General features: G+C 40.2%; 3 protein-coding genes across 3 annotated transcripts; all 3 read right to left on the minus strand.

Moving 5' to 3' along the window:
* Window positions 1–732: 732 nt before the first annotated feature.
* On the minus strand, window positions 733–9,511 carry plk3 (polo-like kinase 3 (Drosophila)). Its single transcript, XM_020643738.3, has 15 exons — window positions 9,157–9,511; window positions 8,021–8,128; window positions 7,789–7,905; window positions 7,398–7,527; window positions 7,204–7,291; window positions 6,642–6,737; window positions 6,253–6,451; window positions 5,877–6,003; window positions 5,483–5,598; window positions 4,217–4,337; window positions 4,029–4,112; window positions 3,436–3,598; window positions 3,131–3,260; window positions 2,810–2,920; window positions 733–2,698 (listed from the first exon to the last, which is right to left on the minus strand). Exons 1-15 carry the CDS (start codon window positions 9,370–9,372, stop codon window positions 2,501–2,503), a joined length of 2,004 nt encoding a protein of 667 aa, XP_020499394.1. The 5' UTR covers window positions 9,373–9,511; the 3' UTR covers window positions 733–2,500.
* A 1,071-nt stretch (window positions 9,512–10,582) lies between these two features.
* Window positions 10,583–14,707, minus strand: cacybp (calcyclin binding protein). The gene is made up of 6 exons (XM_020643728.3): window positions 14,550–14,707; window positions 13,394–13,604; window positions 13,166–13,262; window positions 12,969–13,068; window positions 12,347–12,441; window positions 10,583–11,483 (listed from the first exon to the last, which is right to left on the minus strand). Exons 1-6 carry the CDS (start codon window positions 14,565–14,567, stop codon window positions 11,315–11,317), a joined length of 690 nt encoding a protein of 229 aa, XP_020499384.1. The 5' UTR covers window positions 14,568–14,707; the 3' UTR covers window positions 10,583–11,314.
* A 985-nt stretch (window positions 14,708–15,692) lies between these two features.
* mrps14 (mitochondrial ribosomal protein S14) lies at window positions 15,693–17,594 on the minus strand. The gene is made up of 3 exons (XM_020643756.3): window positions 17,467–17,594; window positions 16,460–16,624; window positions 15,693–16,241 (listed from the first exon to the last, which is right to left on the minus strand). Exons 1-3 carry the CDS (start codon window positions 17,533–17,535, stop codon window positions 16,059–16,061), a joined length of 417 nt encoding a protein of 138 aa, XP_020499412.1. The 5' UTR covers window positions 17,536–17,594; the 3' UTR covers window positions 15,693–16,058.
* Window positions 17,595–18,973: the final 1,379 nt, after the last annotated feature.

Raw genomic sequence — 18,973 nt, forward strand, 5'->3', positions numbered from 1 at the left:
GCACTGCTGCATCATGAAAACAGCTAAGAGTGTGGCAGGGTGCCAGGCTCTACAGTATGCATTTGTGTGCATTTCCCTGAACCAGTGTTGTCTGCTGCTTATGTGTGTATGAATTGATTTGACGTGTATATGCTCATTATGTCTATGTCCATATCTTACATTGCTATCCCTATGCAATTCCATTTTTCCTCTTACCTAGCTGACCCATAATTCTGCCAGCCGATAAAAACAATAAAGATATGTGTACTGACATAAATAGCCTTTTCTTTTAAGTACATGTTCACTTTTTTTAAACCATCACAGTCAAGCCACATACATTTTTAAAAGGTGTGCTGGAATGCTTACTAATCCTATCAGCACTGGTCTCAGATGGTATGACAGTTATGTAAACTATTACTGAGGACATAAGAGAAGAATGCGCACAGATAATGTAACTTTAGTTCAACTATCTGAAACAATGAAACGGGCATTAAACCTTACAACTGTTTTCTCATTATCTGGTGATACATTATCTTACCATGATGTTAAATGCATGAACTAAGTTTTTGTTTTCAAAATATTAAGGTTTCATGTAGCCAAGAAATCACATTTTTTGTACACATTACAATTATGATCAATCAGAGAAAGAGGATCAGATAAGTTTTTTTTTTTTCCCCAGTCTGTCCAGCCTTCTCATTTAATATAGTGTCAAATGCAACACTTTAAAATGTGGAACAATTAGTTCAAACAAAGTGATTTTCAATAAACTTTATTTTTGTCCCATTTCCCCCTACACGTTTCATAGAAAAAGTGATTGGAATTGAACATTTCCTTGTGTCAAGACCGTAACATTTACACAACAATAAATAAAAAAACATGTATAAATAAAAAATAAATAAACAGGACATTATGTGCCAAAAAAATAAGGACTCTTCTTAATTGGCAGATGGCTTACACAATGTTGGGTTTTTGAAAACACATGTACGTAATACTTGCATTCCAGGTCACAGTTTTTAGGATACAACTCTGGGTCGAGAAAGCAATGTAAACCGATAAGGATTACAGTACAGTACAACAGCGTACAATGTTTTCTTTTTTTAATAGATATTACTGGGATATATATTTATGATACCAGTTATTCTAAAAGCTTATACCAGGTAGTGAGAGTGTAGTGCTATTGGACTTACTTTCAAACTTGGCTCAAAGTACAAAGTAAATCCCACCTAGAAAACCCACCTCTGTTTGTATCCAGCTTGACATTCACAAAGGGTTGTTATTGCACTATACAGACATCCCTCAGAAAGGCACTTTAACCCCCCCCTCACCCTCACTTTCCAACCAACTGTTTTGTTTACCTGCATGTGTGGCACACACTCAATTTTAGTATGTGAATTTAAAACGGAATCATTTTAAAAACCTACAAAGAAAATTTGGTATTTAGTTAAAAACAAATAAAACAACATGTGTTTGTAAAAGGATTCATTTTCCAGATGAATTTACAAAAAAAAACAAAAAAAAACAAGTGCAATATTGTGTTGCTCCCATAGCCCCGTTATCATGCCGTGTACCAGGTCAGTGAAAAATGTCTAATAACTAACAAAAAAGACAAGTGATGATGGAGCAGCAAACTTTTGCGTCACTGTCATCAAATAAAGCCAGGAATGTTATTTGTGCATGTGAGGTCAAGATTGTAATGTGATCCTATAGCTGGCTCAATAATTCTTTAAAATGAAAAAAAAAAAAAAGGACAAAGAGAGTGTGCACCATAATCCAAATAGGCCAGAAACCAACCGAGGGTAGGAGGATCCTTTTCTCTCTAACCAAACCACAGCTCTTCCCAAAGCATCTCTGCTGTAAAGCCACAGTTCCAGTGCAAGTTAACGCCAGTAAGTGAGCTTGCTGCTAAAAAACTTTTGGAAAACTGAGCCTAAAAGCATTCCAGCTACAAGATTATCCTTGTTCCTTTGCAAGCAAAAAGGACAACTTTAGTGTTAAGATACTGTTTGGGAGACCATGCCTGGGTTATCAACTGTAACAGGAAGCTGATGTTGCAGGGTTGGGAGCTGGCTTAGAAAGGTCCAGCCAAGAAGCAGTGGTTTTGAGTGAAGGAAAGGTGAATGAGAGTTGTGGTGTTTATTTAGGCATCTGCCTGTAAGGGATCCATCATTTCAAGCCAAGTAGGAGTCTCTTATTTTAGGTATCAATACCTTCCAGGTGGACACCTTTGAGGCATAAGCTGAACAGGCACTAATCCTTGAGGCAGATGCTGCATGGGGGCAACTTCCTGACTGCTTGATGTTTATCAAGGTCAATCCATGTGATAAACAGCAGCATAAGCACCAGTCAAGGCAAAAATATCTGCTCAACTTCTCTGAGCATCTTTCCATCCGTTGGCTCCTCCCAGCACTGCCTTGAGGAATATAATCAAACAGTCAGGCTGCCTAAGAAGAGGTTTTAACCAGTCAGAGTGCCTCGAAGGCATCTGCCACTCAGGCAGCCTGGGAGGCACTGATTGGTGCTCTCAGGCATCGGCATGGTGTTGGAGCAGCTGGACCACATATCGCAGTCGGTGTCTGAGCTCCGAGGTGCAGCCCATCTCAGCCAGCATGCTGAGGAGGTAAGTGCATGAGACGCGCTCCCGGCTGATGTAGGTGAGCAGATAGGAGTCATCGGTTGACTTGCACAGGATGATCTTCGTGTGGTCTGTGTAAAAGTTTACCTAACAAAAAAGGGATGAAAAACAGTATTAATACGAGAAGAACATTTTTTTTTCCTCCCCATTATTGCACTGCTTCTTTTTTAATGCATCTTTGACTGAGTTTTCCCAAACCTGCAAGGTGCCATTGTTGAAGAGCATGACAAGAGCGTGGTCGGTCTTCACCCACTGCAGCAGCAAAGGAGGAGGACCTGAAACTTGCTCCTCACAATGCAGATCCCCACCCTTGAAGAAGACAGAAAGAAACTTCAAGTTTACAAAATGCCATAAAAAAAAAAAAAAAAATTGTCAGATTGCTCTTACACAAAATTTGAAAATCTACTAAAGTTAATTTTATCACCTTGTCTCAGTAGCTCTTTGTAAACAGTATTAAATATACAGTATAGTTAAACAAATGGCTGCACTCTTCAAGCTAAAATAACCTAGTTCTCATACCTCCATTAGGTTTTGCTCCATGTAGTTCGCCATGAGCTCGACTATTTGTTTCTGGCTGCGAAGCTGCTCAGGTAGAGTGGCGGCAGGGAAATTGAAGTGTTTGTTGTTGGTCAAGCAGTAGTGGACCGTCCTGTTTGGAGGGAGAAAAAGAACAATGTTTTTTTTTAAACACTACAATGATTCCAAGGGTAGGGTTTGTTAACTGGGGTTATGTGACTCAAGTCAATAACTTGGCTGACTAACGCACAGTCGCCAATGTTTACACAACACCTTCAGTAAATACTGCAGCACTTTAAAGTACTTACTTGCGTTGGTTACAAAGACTGAGATGTGTTCCCTCATTGAAGAGCACACCGATGCTTTGATTGGAGAGCTGATAGCCAAAACCATATTTGTTGGAGTAGTCCACCCATTTAGTGACCCACAGGAAGGACTGAGGCCTGGACAAACAGGGCGGGTTTCTGGTAGCTGGGGACAATGAGACATAGCCGTTAGAATATACGGGGGAAATAGTAATGTTTTTATTTCCAAAGTCAGAAAGAAAACATGCTACTATTGTTAAGACAGCGCTTCATTTAAGAAGGTTCCCTAGGTTACATGAGTCAGCAGATATTCAGAGGATCTAAAGAGAAGGCTGGAACAAGAAGATCTGGTTGATTAAAATTGAATGCTTCTACATAATTTGTTATACAACCCAAAAAAAAAAAAAAAGTTCATGTAGGAGGAAGCTGTACTGCTTTTTGTGTCCAATACCAGTTGATAAAAAATTAAGCAGCATTCCTTTACCGTCTTGAGGTTTACATAAAACTGACTGGCTGCAGTATTACATCTTTAGCGAGCTGTGGCCTATAAATGCTCTTTCATTCTTTAGGACTCAGCATTATTTGTGCTCTCCTACCTGCAGGCATAGTGACCAGGCAGCTGTTGAGAACTTTCATGGCTGATTCAGCGACAGCTGCAGGGGTCAGGACGTCCTCACACGCTGGAGACAAAACAAATAAATAAGTCAACCTATTCTCCGAAGACACAAGGAATCAAAAAATGCTATGACATTCATGTACAAGAGGAGAAAGTATAGCGCCTTACGTTCACTGCTGCTGGCCATGGTGCCCTTGAAGGAGCGGGAGATGGACTTCCTGGATTCCTCCTCAGCAGGAGTTTGTTCTAGAGGCACAGAGCTGACCAGTTGACCGGTGGGAGAGGGAACCTGAGCAGCAAAAAAAACAGAAACAAAAGATGTATTTAACACACATTCATGACAACCCAACATTAAGTTATAGCACAAGACAGAAGAAAGTACCCACAGAATTAAGAACTGTGTGAGACATTCAGTGTTCCATTAATGTTTGCACAACTGCCTCACCTTTGTGGGTCTAAATTAAAACTGCACCTGCAACCTGGTTTTGTAGTTTATATATTAGACAACACCACAAACCACTGTTGCGTCACTGGTTTTCAACGTTTGAACTGTGTGAATCTCATTGCAAGTTAACTAGGGCAAAACTACTTTTAGCAACACAGTTTCCTGTGTGCTTTGTACACACTCTACATATTTGATAAGTAGTTTCTATTGTCATGTAAACACAAAGCAGTTTGTGAGAATAATCTGCTAGTAATCTTTTGGTTAGCAAGAAAAACTACAAAAAGAGAAAGAGTTGAAACAAAGTAGATGTCAAAACTCTGTTTGTGCCCCTTGACAACAACCTGGTTTCTCATTATCAATCAGTCAGAGAAATATTCACACCGAGGAGTAAACAATGTAGTTCTTTTGGGCTCTATAAATAGCAGCTTGACCATACTGATCAGGGATTGGCCAACTGAGCTTCCTGCTGTCGTGGCATTTAGTCTCGGATCCCATTCTCAATTTTGAATCCATAAATAGAAAACTAGTCAGTCATAGAATGCAAACTGTAAAAAAGGATTGATGAGAAGAGTACGCACCAACAGTTTCCTCAAATACTACAAAGAAAACTGCCCTCAAAAAACAAACATTCTTCCTCTGAAATTCACTCCTCTGCTGACAAGCCAAAGGATTTCTGGGACCACACAGATTCTTACACTGCAGTCTCAGAAACAAAAGCTACAAAAAACACATTACTAAATCTCTTTAGGAAGCACAATTCCTTTGTATAATTAAAAGCATAATCCATTATTCAAAGAGAATGTTACATAAGCACTTTTTTTTTTTGCCACAGCCGATGTCTTCAGTATCAAGTCCCACATGTAGAACACAAGTACTGATTTTCACTGTTCTTATTAGTTGCTTGAAGTACCCTATTTTGGTCTGCTGTGAACAAGGTGCCATTTTGTTTTCTTGCAGAAGTAGGACACAGAAAGAGATCAAAGACGCACCTCGTTGGGTCCCACTGTCTTGTAGCTGATCTGTCGGTTGATTGAACATTTGACAATGCCGGAAACCAGCTTGGAAATGTCTTTGTCATCTTTCTCCTCACATGGAATTTTCTCCACTGCAAAAAAAAACAAGATTCATGCACTATAGTCAAAACAAATATATTCAAGCACAAAAGTATTCTTATATGTACTCCATTTAAAAGAAACCCAAAACTAAATACAACCTTGTGTATGAACTTGACTAGATATTATTTCTCATAACGCATGAGAAAGTTAGTGTATGAAAAAGGTACAAGATAATTACATTCAGGGAAAGACAAATATGTAACCTAGAGTTGACGTGTGAAACAGATGACCTACTCTTCTACTGTCACCTGACTGTGCTGCTGCTTACCTTTTGCCTTCTTCTTCCCAAACAGGCTCTTAGCCATTTTAGTGAAGAATTTCTTGGCAGGGCTTGGGGGATGGAGCTCTGGCACCATCACACAGCTGCTTGGGGGAAGCTTATCAGGAGTGAAACCCTAGAGGAGGAAATAAAAAGAGGCAAGAGAGCAAAGCAGACAAGGTGAGGAAGATGCAGAGGGAATGGAGCCGAGTCGACGCACGGCTCATTTCAAGTGAAAAGAGGATGATACATCAAGTGCTGGCATGTCATATTCTGTTCTAGTTTCAAGTGCCCACACCAAATAAAAAAAAAAAAAAAAAAGCATTATGACGAGCTGATGGTTTAAAAAGCATGTAAAGCAATAAAATACTGCATTTTTGCATACTTTGGTGAAGAACTCGTGGTTGAGGATTTGATCCAGGGAGAGTCTGTCGCTGGGGTTTTTCTGCAGGATGCCTGAGATGAGTTTCTGTGCAGCAGGCGAAAGCGAGGATGGCAAGTTGTACCGGACTTCCTTTATACACTTGTATGTCTCCTTTAGGTCAAGAGTCTCAAAAGGAGGGTTTCCACACATCAGCGTGTACCTGAACGGGACAAAACAAGACAACAATGAGAGAACTCCCAAAAAAAAAAAAAAAAAAAAAAGGAATCAGACCACAATCAATCTGGGAAATGCGTTGTCATTACCACAGTGACTGAAGTAAGAAAACAAAACCCAGCTCAACAACATTCTACAAATGTAATTTCACACGTGACTGGACCAAAGCAACTCACATCACACATCCGAGAGACCAGACGTCAGACTCTGTGCCGTGACCCTGCCTGTTGAGCACCTCAGGAGCCAGGTAGTTAGGGGTGCCACAGATTGTTCTGAGAAAAGGAAATAGCAGGATTCATTTAAAAACCCATTACTGTAAATGTTCTCCAGTTTTGCAAAAGCATCATGAAGACAAAGAAGTGGTTGTTTAAGGCTTTTTTTTTTTATTTTCCTCCTGCCCTCATTCCTCTTGTTTGCCAGGCAAGTGTCAAACAGGTAGTGAAACTCTGCTCTGAGTGCTACGCTCAACCGTCACCTGGAAACCGGTTTAGTTAGGGACTTACTGGGGACAGTTGTGGGAGGAAGTGTGTGCTTAGAAAACCGACGTAATGGTTTTATGTTCATGTGTGTTTTAGAAAGATTAGAAAGGGGCTGATGTTCAGGTACATTGGTGATACTTTTATGTATTTGAATCACTTAAGTCGCAATGCAAACACTGTTTAACTTGAAAAACCAGTTACCTTCTTTTAGCTACCAAAATTATGATAATACTCAAAAGAAGTAGGAAAATATTCTTACTTTTTCCTCTGCTCGACTGTCTCCAGCTTTGCAGCGAGGCCGAAGTCTCCTAGCCGCAGCTCCATGTTCTCGTTGACAAAGAAGTTGCCTGAAAGAGACAATAACATTTGTCCAGTCAGCATTCCGCACCTAACATATGCCTGCCCGGAGTCACAGCAGATTCCTGGGATTCTTTAGGGTTTCAGCTCACATACCTAGCTTGAGGTCTCTGTGCAGGATTCCTCTGCTGTGTAGGTACTTGAGGCCGGATATAATCTGTCGGAGGTAATAACGTACTTCTGGCTCTGTGAGCGTGTGTCTCGCCTTCCAAATGTGGGCCAGGGACTGCAGAGACAGAGCAATGAATGAACTGTCAACATCACATCTGTCAGTTAGACTGCGCACACACACAGCTGCAGAATCACAGAAATTAGATGCCGATGTCAGAAGCAGTGGCATTAGATTGATACACTTTCAATCTTTTATTAATCTAGTTTGAAGTATGAGTGCAGACGCTATTGTGCCACTGTGGAACAAGCTGTGTACGTGCAAGCAAAGCACAAGCAAGCTGTGCAGCCTGTTCTAGAAATTTCTCTCAAGACTCACCTTCCGACTGCAGAGCTCAAGGAATATGTAGATGTTTTCTTGGTCTTCGAAATGATGAGAGAATTTCACCACATGCTTGTGCGACAGGGTTTTGTGCAGCTCGATCTCGTTCGTAATCTGTTAATTAGAGAACACGTCAATCTGTGTTCGCATCTCAAAACACAAGCCAGATATTGAATTCAGGACACTGCATGGTCCTCTGTGCAGAATATAAACAAGCGTAATCATGTACCTTGTCCCTCTGATGCGGTTTGGACACCCTGCTCTGTGGAATCACCTTCACAGCATACATTTTATTGTTAGAGAGGTCTGTCATCTCGTAGCATCGAGCAAAGCCGCCCTTGGGGGAGAGACAAACAGGATGAGCAGTTAACAAAAGCAGCAGGTTGAAAACCTGCAAAGGCCATAAATTATCTGCCTCAATTGTAAATCTTTGATCCTTCGGAGCAATAAGTGTTCATCAGTCAAAATGTTTAGAAGGCATTTAGCCAAGTCTGACAAGCTGGTGTGGAGTGAAATCAATAATCAATCCAGTTTAAGCAGTCTAAAAGGGTTAACTATTCAGCTGCATCATTTTGTAATCAGCTGCACAGCATCTTTTACTGCCTTTGGTGATCTCATGTACTTCTAAAAACCGACGATAAACCTCTTATATCATGTTTGCAGCTGCTTATTCCTGCACATTTCTGACTACAATCAGGATTATGTAGGCTTGAGGACGTGAGGGATGAGGCAGACAGAGCCGCTGCATTCATTAACCGTGAAATTGACGGAGACATTTCCAGCTCTGCGGCAGGCAGCACAGAGAGAGAGAGCGAGAGAAGGGGAAACGACTTGGCTGGCAGCCCGATGCAGCGTATCGATGACGAGCAACATGTTGATACAGCCGCTCATTCATACATGGCACATACCATGTTAAAATCATTACAGCGGAGAACTGATAGAGGAGACGGGGGTCGTGGCGTAGTCAGGGAGATGTTTTCGACAAAGCAGTCGTCTGCGATGCCGTTCAAATACAAGGATTATTGTAAGTGATCACTTTGGGGGCTATTATAAAAAGGGGTTGGCATGTGCGCACAGGAGCTGGGCACACCTTGCGCCTGAATCATTCAGTAACGACGCACGGCAGGGGGAGATTGGCCACATCCACCACGAGGTCATACCCTCTACCAGCATTATTACCACACCTGGAACATGGCTGGTGATTAGGCTACCTATAATCATCGACAGCTTTGGTATCAACCCAACACAAACTCTATCAGAGATACATCATTCGCCTCAGATATAACGCTCCCCCCCCCCAAAAAAAAGAAAACTGACGTGAAGCCAAATAAGCACATGTTTGAAATATTAAATCAGTCTCCGTACCTTTCCCAGAAGCTTCCCTTTGCTGTAGGATCTTCCTGTTTTGGAGTCTGTCACTACTTGGGCCAGCTCCGGTTTGATTTGGTCGGCTTTAGTCCTGCTGGTTTTCACCGCGACAGGGACCCGCTGGGGTCCACGTTCCGGAACAGGCTTAAATAAATCCGCGTTCATGGTGTGACACGAAATTCGCTGCGCTGCAGTGAAACAACCGGTATCCATTGAACACAGCGGTGTCAAAATCAGAGTGTTTGTAAATATATATAAACAAATATCCCTTCGCTTGTTTTCTCAGCAGTTGGTCTAGTGCGTACGGATGTATCCGGCACAGCCAACTCTATCCATCTGGCGTGTCTGCGCCGAGCTCCATGCGCCTTTATAAACCAGCAGCAACGTCACGGAGCAGGGGGCGGGGGCGGGAGGGAGGAGGCGCACTGCCGGAGAAAGTCCAGACGATTTGCTCAGACTGACTCAGTCAAAAAAAATTGCAGCTGGAGTATATGAAAACGTGAATGAAAAGAGCTCATGAAAACGGAATTGGTTCACCTCACGTTGATGTATCTCATGTCTTTTGAGGTGTTGTAAGCCGAGCGGGGAGGGAACTTTACTGAAGTTTCAGACAGTTCTTTTAAGAAGAGTTAAGGTTTACCACGATTATCATGCATCTTTTTCTTGGTTGGTAAAATGCTCACATGTGCTGCAAATGACTAATTACGTTAATAATCACCAAATCTAATTTATGTAAACTAATCCCGAGCATACAGGGGATTGTATACTATGGATGAAATAAAATATGGCCCCATTTCCATTTGTCCACAAGTATATAATTAATTATGTTCATCAGTATCTCACATATGAAACTATGGCTATGAGACTTTTAATTTAACAGCTCAAGTGTTGGCTCATATCGTACCACACTTCTCAGAATGAATACAAAGAAACAATTTTCTTAATAAATCCTTGGTTTACAATTCCCCCAGAACGCGTCTGTGAAATGCCCAGACAAATACCCCCATGAACTCGAGAACTATCGATCGCGGCCGCCACCTGGTGGACAAAACGTACAGCTGGGTTGCCAATGCCTAGCAGGATTTAAGAATAAATTCATCAATAATTACTAATTCTAAGTCTGTCTGCTATGACCTCATATAATAAAGACACAATGGTTGATTTAAATGTCCTGGATTTAAACAATAACCTAAGGGATCTATTTTTTTTAATTACTTATAAATTAAGTTGAGGGTTTCTTTGGATTAAAAGTACAGCTTGGGTTTAAAACCGGTGTCCTTTTATGTAGATCTGTTACATTAAAAGACCAATGCTTTGTGCACAAGCATTCCTTTCTTAATTGTGACAAGCCAAGCTTAGACATTTTTTTGCAGACAACACTGAACATAATAACCTTGGATCACAGGAAGGAATCAGAGGAAAATAAGACTCAAGATGTATATTTGAGAGAACTTCATGAACTCCTGAACTCAGGCAACAGCACGTGACAGATTCGTGATCAAATAATTAACTAAATGAAAGAACAGACACTTTACATACAACATGTTTGATGGAAATCAAAACAAGTGTCGTGAACAGGACTCAAAGAGTAACATTACAGAGTTACACAGGACACATTTTAGTGCATTATGGATCAAGAATGGGTATTTATGGAATGACAAGGAATATGATATGTAGAGTTTAGAGTCACGTCTTTGGCAAATGAACAGTGGAAAACAACAGGAACATCAGCTCAATACAGACACACAGGTTCAATATTAGGTGGTGACTGAGCACCTACTGACAATTTCTTCTGTTAAAAAAAACTGCTCTGTGGTCCCATTACACATCATATCAGACTTCAACTAAATGAGTGATGCATTTGTGGGATTTCTTGCTGTGTACAATGTTGCCATCTGCTGGCCAACGCCCTTCTGAAAGAACACGCATTCACTAACAGGTTTATGCATCAAGTCCAAGGAATACGAAAACATGTGTTGCTGTTAATTCCAGGGCCAAAATAAGTCCAGAAGGAGACTTTTTGTTTCATTTCTAATGATGTTGTGGAATGATGTAATATATACTGGACTTATGTTTCAACCCATCAATTACAATATTCAAGTCATGTCAATAAATCCCTGGCAGCTCTCACTCTGTGTATAACAGTGGGTGCACTTCAGAAGTCCATCATGTCTCCTACTCCTCCTTGCATTTTCTTCTCTTGGGACTCTGACCACGCTTTGTTGATGGTTCTCTTCATCTCGTCGTCTCCGTCCGAGTAAATCTTCTTCAGCATGGTCATCAGGCCCTCGCTGGGGTCCGCGTTGGCATCTGCACTGGGTTTGCTGTTGAGGACAACATGGTGACAATTTGTTCCTCATTCTCATTCTGTATGCATGCAACCATGCTGCATCATAAATAGTGACACCAGGCACAGAAATACAGTACTGCACTGCAGCTGAATGCCACAAATCTATTTTTCCTGCTAAAAAGGTGATTGAGAACTCTATTTTCAAACCAGAACCATAAACTATAGACTATCTAAACTTTACTTTTAGATTTTGGCGACTTTTATATGCGGCTTAAACCAGGTGCTGATCTGACTTTTTTGCTACGCATCCTCAGTTTGAACAGTCATATTGGAATTAATACGACTTATTTGCCACAAAAAATAGCCAGTCATCATAATTCTGCACTGGCACTGACATAGTTAAAGTAGACATCTATGTCTGTGGAGGCAGCCTCAGAACCATCTACCAGTTCGGGGTCAGACACACCTTCAGACAAAAGTAACAGAAATCATCTTTGTGAATTCACTGGCTTTGACCTGACAGACTTATGCAGCCTGTTGTGGCCTCCATACATCCTGTATGACAGCATGCTGTATCTGATGTTTTTATTCATGTTCTCTTGTAGATGTGGATCAGGTAATGAGTGTGACATATTCACACTTGAATCTATAATTGGCCAGATTTTGTTTTTCAGAATGTGATGTTCATTATGCTAACTGTTTTACGAAACTGCACACACAATTGAGTTATAAAGCTACTGAAAATAAATCGACATCAGTAGTTGTTATGATGCTCAACATGTGTGTAATAATACATGTTGAATATGCCTTGCAAAAGTAAACTCCTTTATGATTTAGTGGCCTCACCGTTCAGATCCCATTGAAATGGAATCAATATCTTTTACTCTATGAACTTACTCTTTCTCTTTAGACAGCTTCTCCACCTTCGTTAGACAGTCCCACTTCTTTGTTGTCTGCTTCTTGCACATGAGCAGAATCATGTCTGTTTTGATCTGTTGACAGGAGAAAAAAAATAGTTTAAGATCTCTAGTCTAAATAAGCCAACAAGTCTCTCTCTTGAAGTTAGTAGTTTGGCTTTAGGGGTATATGCAAGTGGACACTGGGCCTGAATTTTGCAGCTGGCAAACAAAAGTAACCATTAGACAGCAATGTTTTTTGTTGCAGTTGAAGGATTTGAAAAAAATAAAAACAGCTGCTGAGCAGAAACGTAGCTTTAAGAACTTGTGGTAGTATCAGTAGAAAATCAGGATTGATATGTTTTGGAGATGACTTTCTGTCCAGCAGTGATGGCAAAATGCTTATTTTAGTAAAACTGTAGACAAAAAAAAAAAAAACTTCCAGAACTTTCTGCTAGTCTTGGCTGAGACTTCATCAGAAACGGTTCCAAGATGTAAAGAGGTGTAAAACTGTCCAATTATCATGAAGTGACTGAAATATTGTAATTGATTTGTCACATTTACAGCTTCCACATATGTCATTCCATATTGGATTTTGAAAAACGCTTTGACTGATGAGTCACCTTCTTATAGCTGTCCTTTTCATCGATTGGATATAACAGGTTGAGGACGGTCATCTGATGGTTTTTCCCATCCAGCTCCTTTACCAAAACAGAATACGACCTGTCAAAGAGAGAGTGAGCAAACCAAACAGTATGAACACAATGAACCAAAACAATGAACACTGTGTATTTTAGCACGATGTTGAATATCAGCTCACCCTTCTGTGAAGTTGACCTCCACGTTTTCTGCCGGAATTTTGTGAACATCCTTCAATGTAAGGTAAATTTTGACAAACTTTTCGGACTGGTCCCACGCTGTAGAAAAGATGCAAAAGTGTGAGAAATATTAAGATACCTTTCCAGGTCTGGCACTGATCCTATCGGTTACTCTTTTGCATAACTGACAGGTAGTTATAAACCAGTAAAAAGAAACAATAGCACCGTACCATAGTTGGTGATCTTGACTGTGTATTTTGCTCTAGAGGCAGCAGATGGGTCGGCCTCTCTCCTGGCTTGCTGCTCTTTCTGTTGCCGTTTGGCCGCGAGCTCCTTCTCCACTTTCTTTTTCTCCTGCTGCAGCAGTTCCTGGACCCGTTTCCTCTCTGCCTTCTCCAAGAGCGACCCCAGCTCTTGCAAATCTGCCTCCAGCTGGTTGATCTACATTTGCAATAGAGAGTTAAACCACAGCGATATGCTTATCAATGATACGTTGGATAGAACCTCTAACTTAGATGACGTGTAAAACTACAAACATGTGTTTCCCCTCAGCCTACTTTCTATAGATTAACAGAAAAAAACAAACAAATGATTCACTGGAACCTAACACCTCAAATGAAAAAAATACCATGTTGCATGTTTGAGGAAGAAGATAGCTGCTCAAATGCCAGAAAAAGTTTTAACTCATGACAGCTACAGTTCTTCTTCAGGTCGGGGGCCACACCCACATATATACATTTCAACACCAATAGGCTCTGTGACGGCAGGTGTGGTCAAAGATGCAAAATGTCAGAGTCCCCAATGTCCCAAACACATCTATAATTCTTCTTAAAGGTTTCACAGCATGCCTTGATTTGATTCCTTTGAATGAAGAATACTTAGGATGGTTTATTTTTCTGGAATAAAAACACCATTCCCCTCCCCCCGGTTCTGGTGGAGGCTGAAAAGGATGTCTGTACATGAGCATTTAGTCTCATTCATTCACATGTTTAAAAATAGAAACGTGATGGCAACGCCCTTGTGAGCAAAACAAAGTTTAGTGTCTTGGAGACAAATAATTGCTAGACTGTTCTGCAGCTACTGCTAATTTTCTGATTGCCGACTAGCCTTTAAAACATCCTAAAGCCAGACCTAAGAAGACACCAATAATCCTATTTAGACAATTACTGATCAGTTTGATTTAGATCTTTTAAAAAAAAATAAAAAAAAAATAGGTTGAATAGATTAAAATGCTGCGAACTTCTCCGGTTCTCAGTGGCTATCTTACTAGCTCAGCTGGCTAATGTTAGCTTTCACTGTTGTGATATAATTATGAAGTACAATTCAGGGAGAACAATACGAAGCTATTAGCGTGTGCTTAGTAAATAATTAAAAAATACTGTATACCTGTTCGGTTAGAGCCATTTAAGCGTTGCTTTTCTCAGTTATCTACGCAAAGTTCAAGGGACGCGTCTCGCCTGTGCTAGCCTAGTGCGATACTTCCGCTCTTCTTCTTGTTTTTTAGATGGTGGACAGCAAGCAAGCGTAGTAGGCGCACTGCTGCCACCTGTAGGGCCAATTTGAAGTTACAATACAAGTTACAATTCACTTAGCAGACGCTTTTTCTTTTATCAGAGAGTAAGTACAACACTAATACATTCATACACCGCCACTGAAGAAGCGGGAGTTAAGGGGTTAAGTGTCTCGCCCAAGGACACATCGGACATGTTGCTCAGCTGGGGATTGAACCGTAAACCTTCCGATTGAGGGACCACAACTGAGCTACAGCCGCCCCAATTTGAAGGCATTCTTTAAAAAAAAAAAAAAAAAAAAATATATATATATATACATATATATATATATATATATATATATGTATATATATATATATATATATACATATATATATATATATATATATATCTAAAAAAACTGTTGTTTATACTTTCATGATTCAAGAATAAGCATGACTTTTATTACATGATTTAATTATTATCATCATATTTTTGACTTTACCCTGTAACTTACACTAACTTGAATGGATGCTGAAATATTCCAACATTTTAAAGATTTATTTTTTGGGGGGCTTTTTGTGCCTTTAATGGAGAGATAGGACAGTGGATAGAGTTGGAAATCAGGACGAGAGAGCGGGGAATGACATGCGGGAAAAAGGCCACAGGTGGGACGTGAACCCGGGCCGCCCGCTTGGGACGACAGCCTCCATACACGGGGCGTGCGCACTAACCACTGCACCACCAGCGCCCCAATACACCAACATTTTAACATAAATGTAATATCGATACGATTATCAGAGTATCGTAAATAATATATATAATTCATAATGGCATGTTTGAGTCAAGGGGTTTTGCAACATAGCCAAGAGACATACTTGAACATGAAACATACAACCGCAGAATATATCTATTTCATTGAAATGTGTTACAAAGTTTGTCCACTGTATGTGGTAATAACAATGGCAGGACACATTCATTCGTTTTCCTCTTATGTGAGACTCTGTATGAACTTGTATATTTAACAAAAAGGAAGTCATTCATTTATAACAATATTTATTCATACATTTAGGAGTAAAATAATGTACAGGAACATTGGCTTCAGTTAGGAGACACATTACCATTTCTCTTTACATTTGTATTTGGATGTTCTTCATAGGAGCCATAAGCAAAAAAACCAAAAACCTACAGACCAGGAGAGACAACAATCAGAAAGTTATCACTGTAGACTCACTTTAAACATGAACACCTTCCGTGCTTTAGTGGGTCTTGGTGGTACTGGTTTATCACTGTTACATCTAAAGACTCTAGACATTAAAAGTCTGAAATAACTATGCATGAAAACTAATATCCTCCTTTCCTGATGTTTAAGATCCAGTCCAACGGGAGCATAATGGATCCCCAGTCACCACCTTGCCCTCTGAATCCCGGATATCTGGTTGTGGTCAGCTAAGTGACGGAATACAATCCTGCTCAGTCGCCACCTCCGTTTCACTCCCCGAGGTCTTGAAGTCATCACACACCTGTTGCGTACTCTCACAGGGCAGCTGTCCCGTGGTAGTGCTGCAATTTCTTTATCTGCCACCTCCTGCAAAGATTTTTAAATGCAGAAATATTTATTGTCTGTGATTATAATGAAAAAAACGTTGTTATGAGTCACCTGCTTAATGGTCACAACTGTGATAGTTTCACTGTAATTGATGACTTGTATTCAAAATGATAAACTCATAAAAGGAGAAGATTTTTCACAATGGATATCCTGAAGCACACCGACTATCGATTAAAAAGTCAAATGTTACATTATACCTGAAGTTCTTTGGGAAGGATGCTATTCTTCCTCAGTGCATTGATCCGTAGCCTTTCATCGGCATACTCAAAAGCCATCTGTCTTCTCTTGAGGTCTCTCAGCATCCTCCAGTCGACATAGTAACTCCTCACCTGCTCCACCGCCCCCCAGCAGCTCCTCAGGGCCTGCACACAGTGTTCAAACAGCTGTTAGTGGTTGTCAGACAATCATTTCCCCAGGCGGACAACATACTATTTATTTGATTTTAATTGCTGACTTATCCCTGCAGTAATTTCAAGCTTTTAAATTATGAGTGTATATATTCTGTTGTTCTTATTGCTCTTTTATTGATTTTATTTTCTGCAGTAGCTTTATCTCATTTCTCGTTGTTTATCTTTTCTGTATGTTTTCTCGGCATCATTGTAAATGAGGATCACCCTTTAATGATCTCTCCGAGAACTTAAATAAAAGGTTGATGATGATGATAGAAGTGGCTTAGATGCAAATTGAATAATTTAAAGACATTTAATTTGGACTTAGTCACACTGTCAGACCAAGCATGGATCTTAAGGAATGACTCAGCTCATGTTATCACTAATTGTCATTGTTGCATTAGATTCTACTATTGTACCTTCCCGGCAAAATGAAGTGATATTGATGGAGACATCATTTTCTCTTCGGTCGCTCAGACTGACACATCAAGCAGAAATGTGCAGAGGATTTACGACACAGGTCAAAAGCTGGCATTTGCAGACACCGTTACCTTATTTAAAACATTTTATGAACTGGCTCCAGAATTATTTCAATGCATCTGTAGCTAATAAAACACTAACCATGCCACAAACAAACAACAAGAGTTCTTTTTGAACGTATTAAAGAAGCTGTCTGTTGGCGTGTTAAGTAAGTCATGTCGGAAAGCTTACCACCACAAATGTTGCTTTCTCTATCGCAACGATTTTAATTTGCGAGATAGCATTACCCTAAGTCTATAGTCACTCACAAAATAACACAATTATAAGCAAGTTACCTGCTTTGGGGCGCACACAGAAGAATAAAGGGCATTCAACCCTAAACATGCTACCCTGTGGGCCGCCATGTTGAATGATTTCTGTGCGACTACCAAGGGAGGATAATAAAACACAGATAATATCGCCACCTGTCGACCAGGAGTGTGGAATGATACATTCATTTAAAGTTTGCTTATCAGGGAATAAATCCCTCCCATTGTTTTTTTTCTCCACAATTTTGTCGCACTATAAAGTGTTACTTTAGAGAAGTTTGTATGCATTACATGCTAGTTCACATTTAGGTTCACAGGTGCCCATCCAAGGTTTGGTCTTGGATTTGAATTGTAAACCCCTTGTAGTATCTTTTTTCAACCAGCAAGAGGCGGTGACGAGCTACGAGTAGAATCCTGTTCCCCATTTTTCTCAAACTCAGCAAAGCAGTAGGATACCTCTTCAAAACTGAATCAAATCATCATGTCTGCCTGAAATCCTATTCTTAAATCTTCTAAAACCCAGACACCCCTGAACATAGAAACAATGGAACATGTGTTTTAAGGAAGGCTTACAGCACATGTAAAACAGCACACTGCGGTCTTCTTCCAACATGTGGTTCAGCAGGGCACTGTCTTAAAAGCGCTTTTATAGAAACATAAAATTGACAATGGCCATAGATTCCAACAAGTTTTCTGAAAGAATCCCCTTTATTGTGAAGCCGTGGGGGGGGGGGGGGGGGGGGGGGGGGGGGGGATAAATATTAACACATGACAAACACTTCCTCTATAAAGATCAACATTATGTTGCGTGCTGGAAAGTCTTTAAGGCCTCAGAGCATTGAAATAAATGGCAACTAATGGGTGATGAAGTGCATCCATGTTGCTTGCAGATAGTCTAGTTCTGTTTGTAAAAACTGGCAACATTATAACCACTGTTTTTGCATTTGTTTTTACATTTATTTTTTTAGAGGCCAATACCATACTTTTTATTTTTTACGCACATTTGCATTCAGTGTTGATAAATCCCACCTCTGCTGTGGTAACAACGCACCCCTTTCAAAAACCACATAAATATTATGTATTATTCCACAGAATAATGGCAAAGAGAGCAAAGAAATGGAGCTTCATAACGACCAAATTAAAGTAGGATGAGGTTGATTTAAAAATAATTGTAGAATTAAAAGTTTGTATCTCTCGTGCTCAGTGAACCAAATAAATGATTAGTCTGTTGACTTAGTGGGGAAGTTACTAATGAATTAAAATATGCTGCAGTGGGGGAAGGTGACAAATGCTGTAAATTATTTTGGGTCAGAGAAAATAGTTAAAGAAATCAAGAAGAAGAGGTTTGATATTTAGCTCAGTGCAAAAAACAAAACAAAACAAAAAACACACCTCTGCACACAAGCAGGAAGTATCTGCAACTTGATGATAACAGAATACCACACAGTTTTCACCCCAAGACACCCCATTTTCAGTATTATATGTGACACAGCTCTCTCTGGGATCAGGCTGTGACACTCTCTAACAGGACAAG

This window comes from Labrus bergylta, chromosome 4 (genome assembly GCF_963930695.1).
Source record: "Labrus bergylta chromosome 4, fLabBer1.1, whole genome shotgun sequence".
In the NCBI taxonomy this organism is placed as follows: Eukaryota; Metazoa; Chordata; class Actinopteri; order Labriformes; family Labridae; genus Labrus; species Labrus bergylta.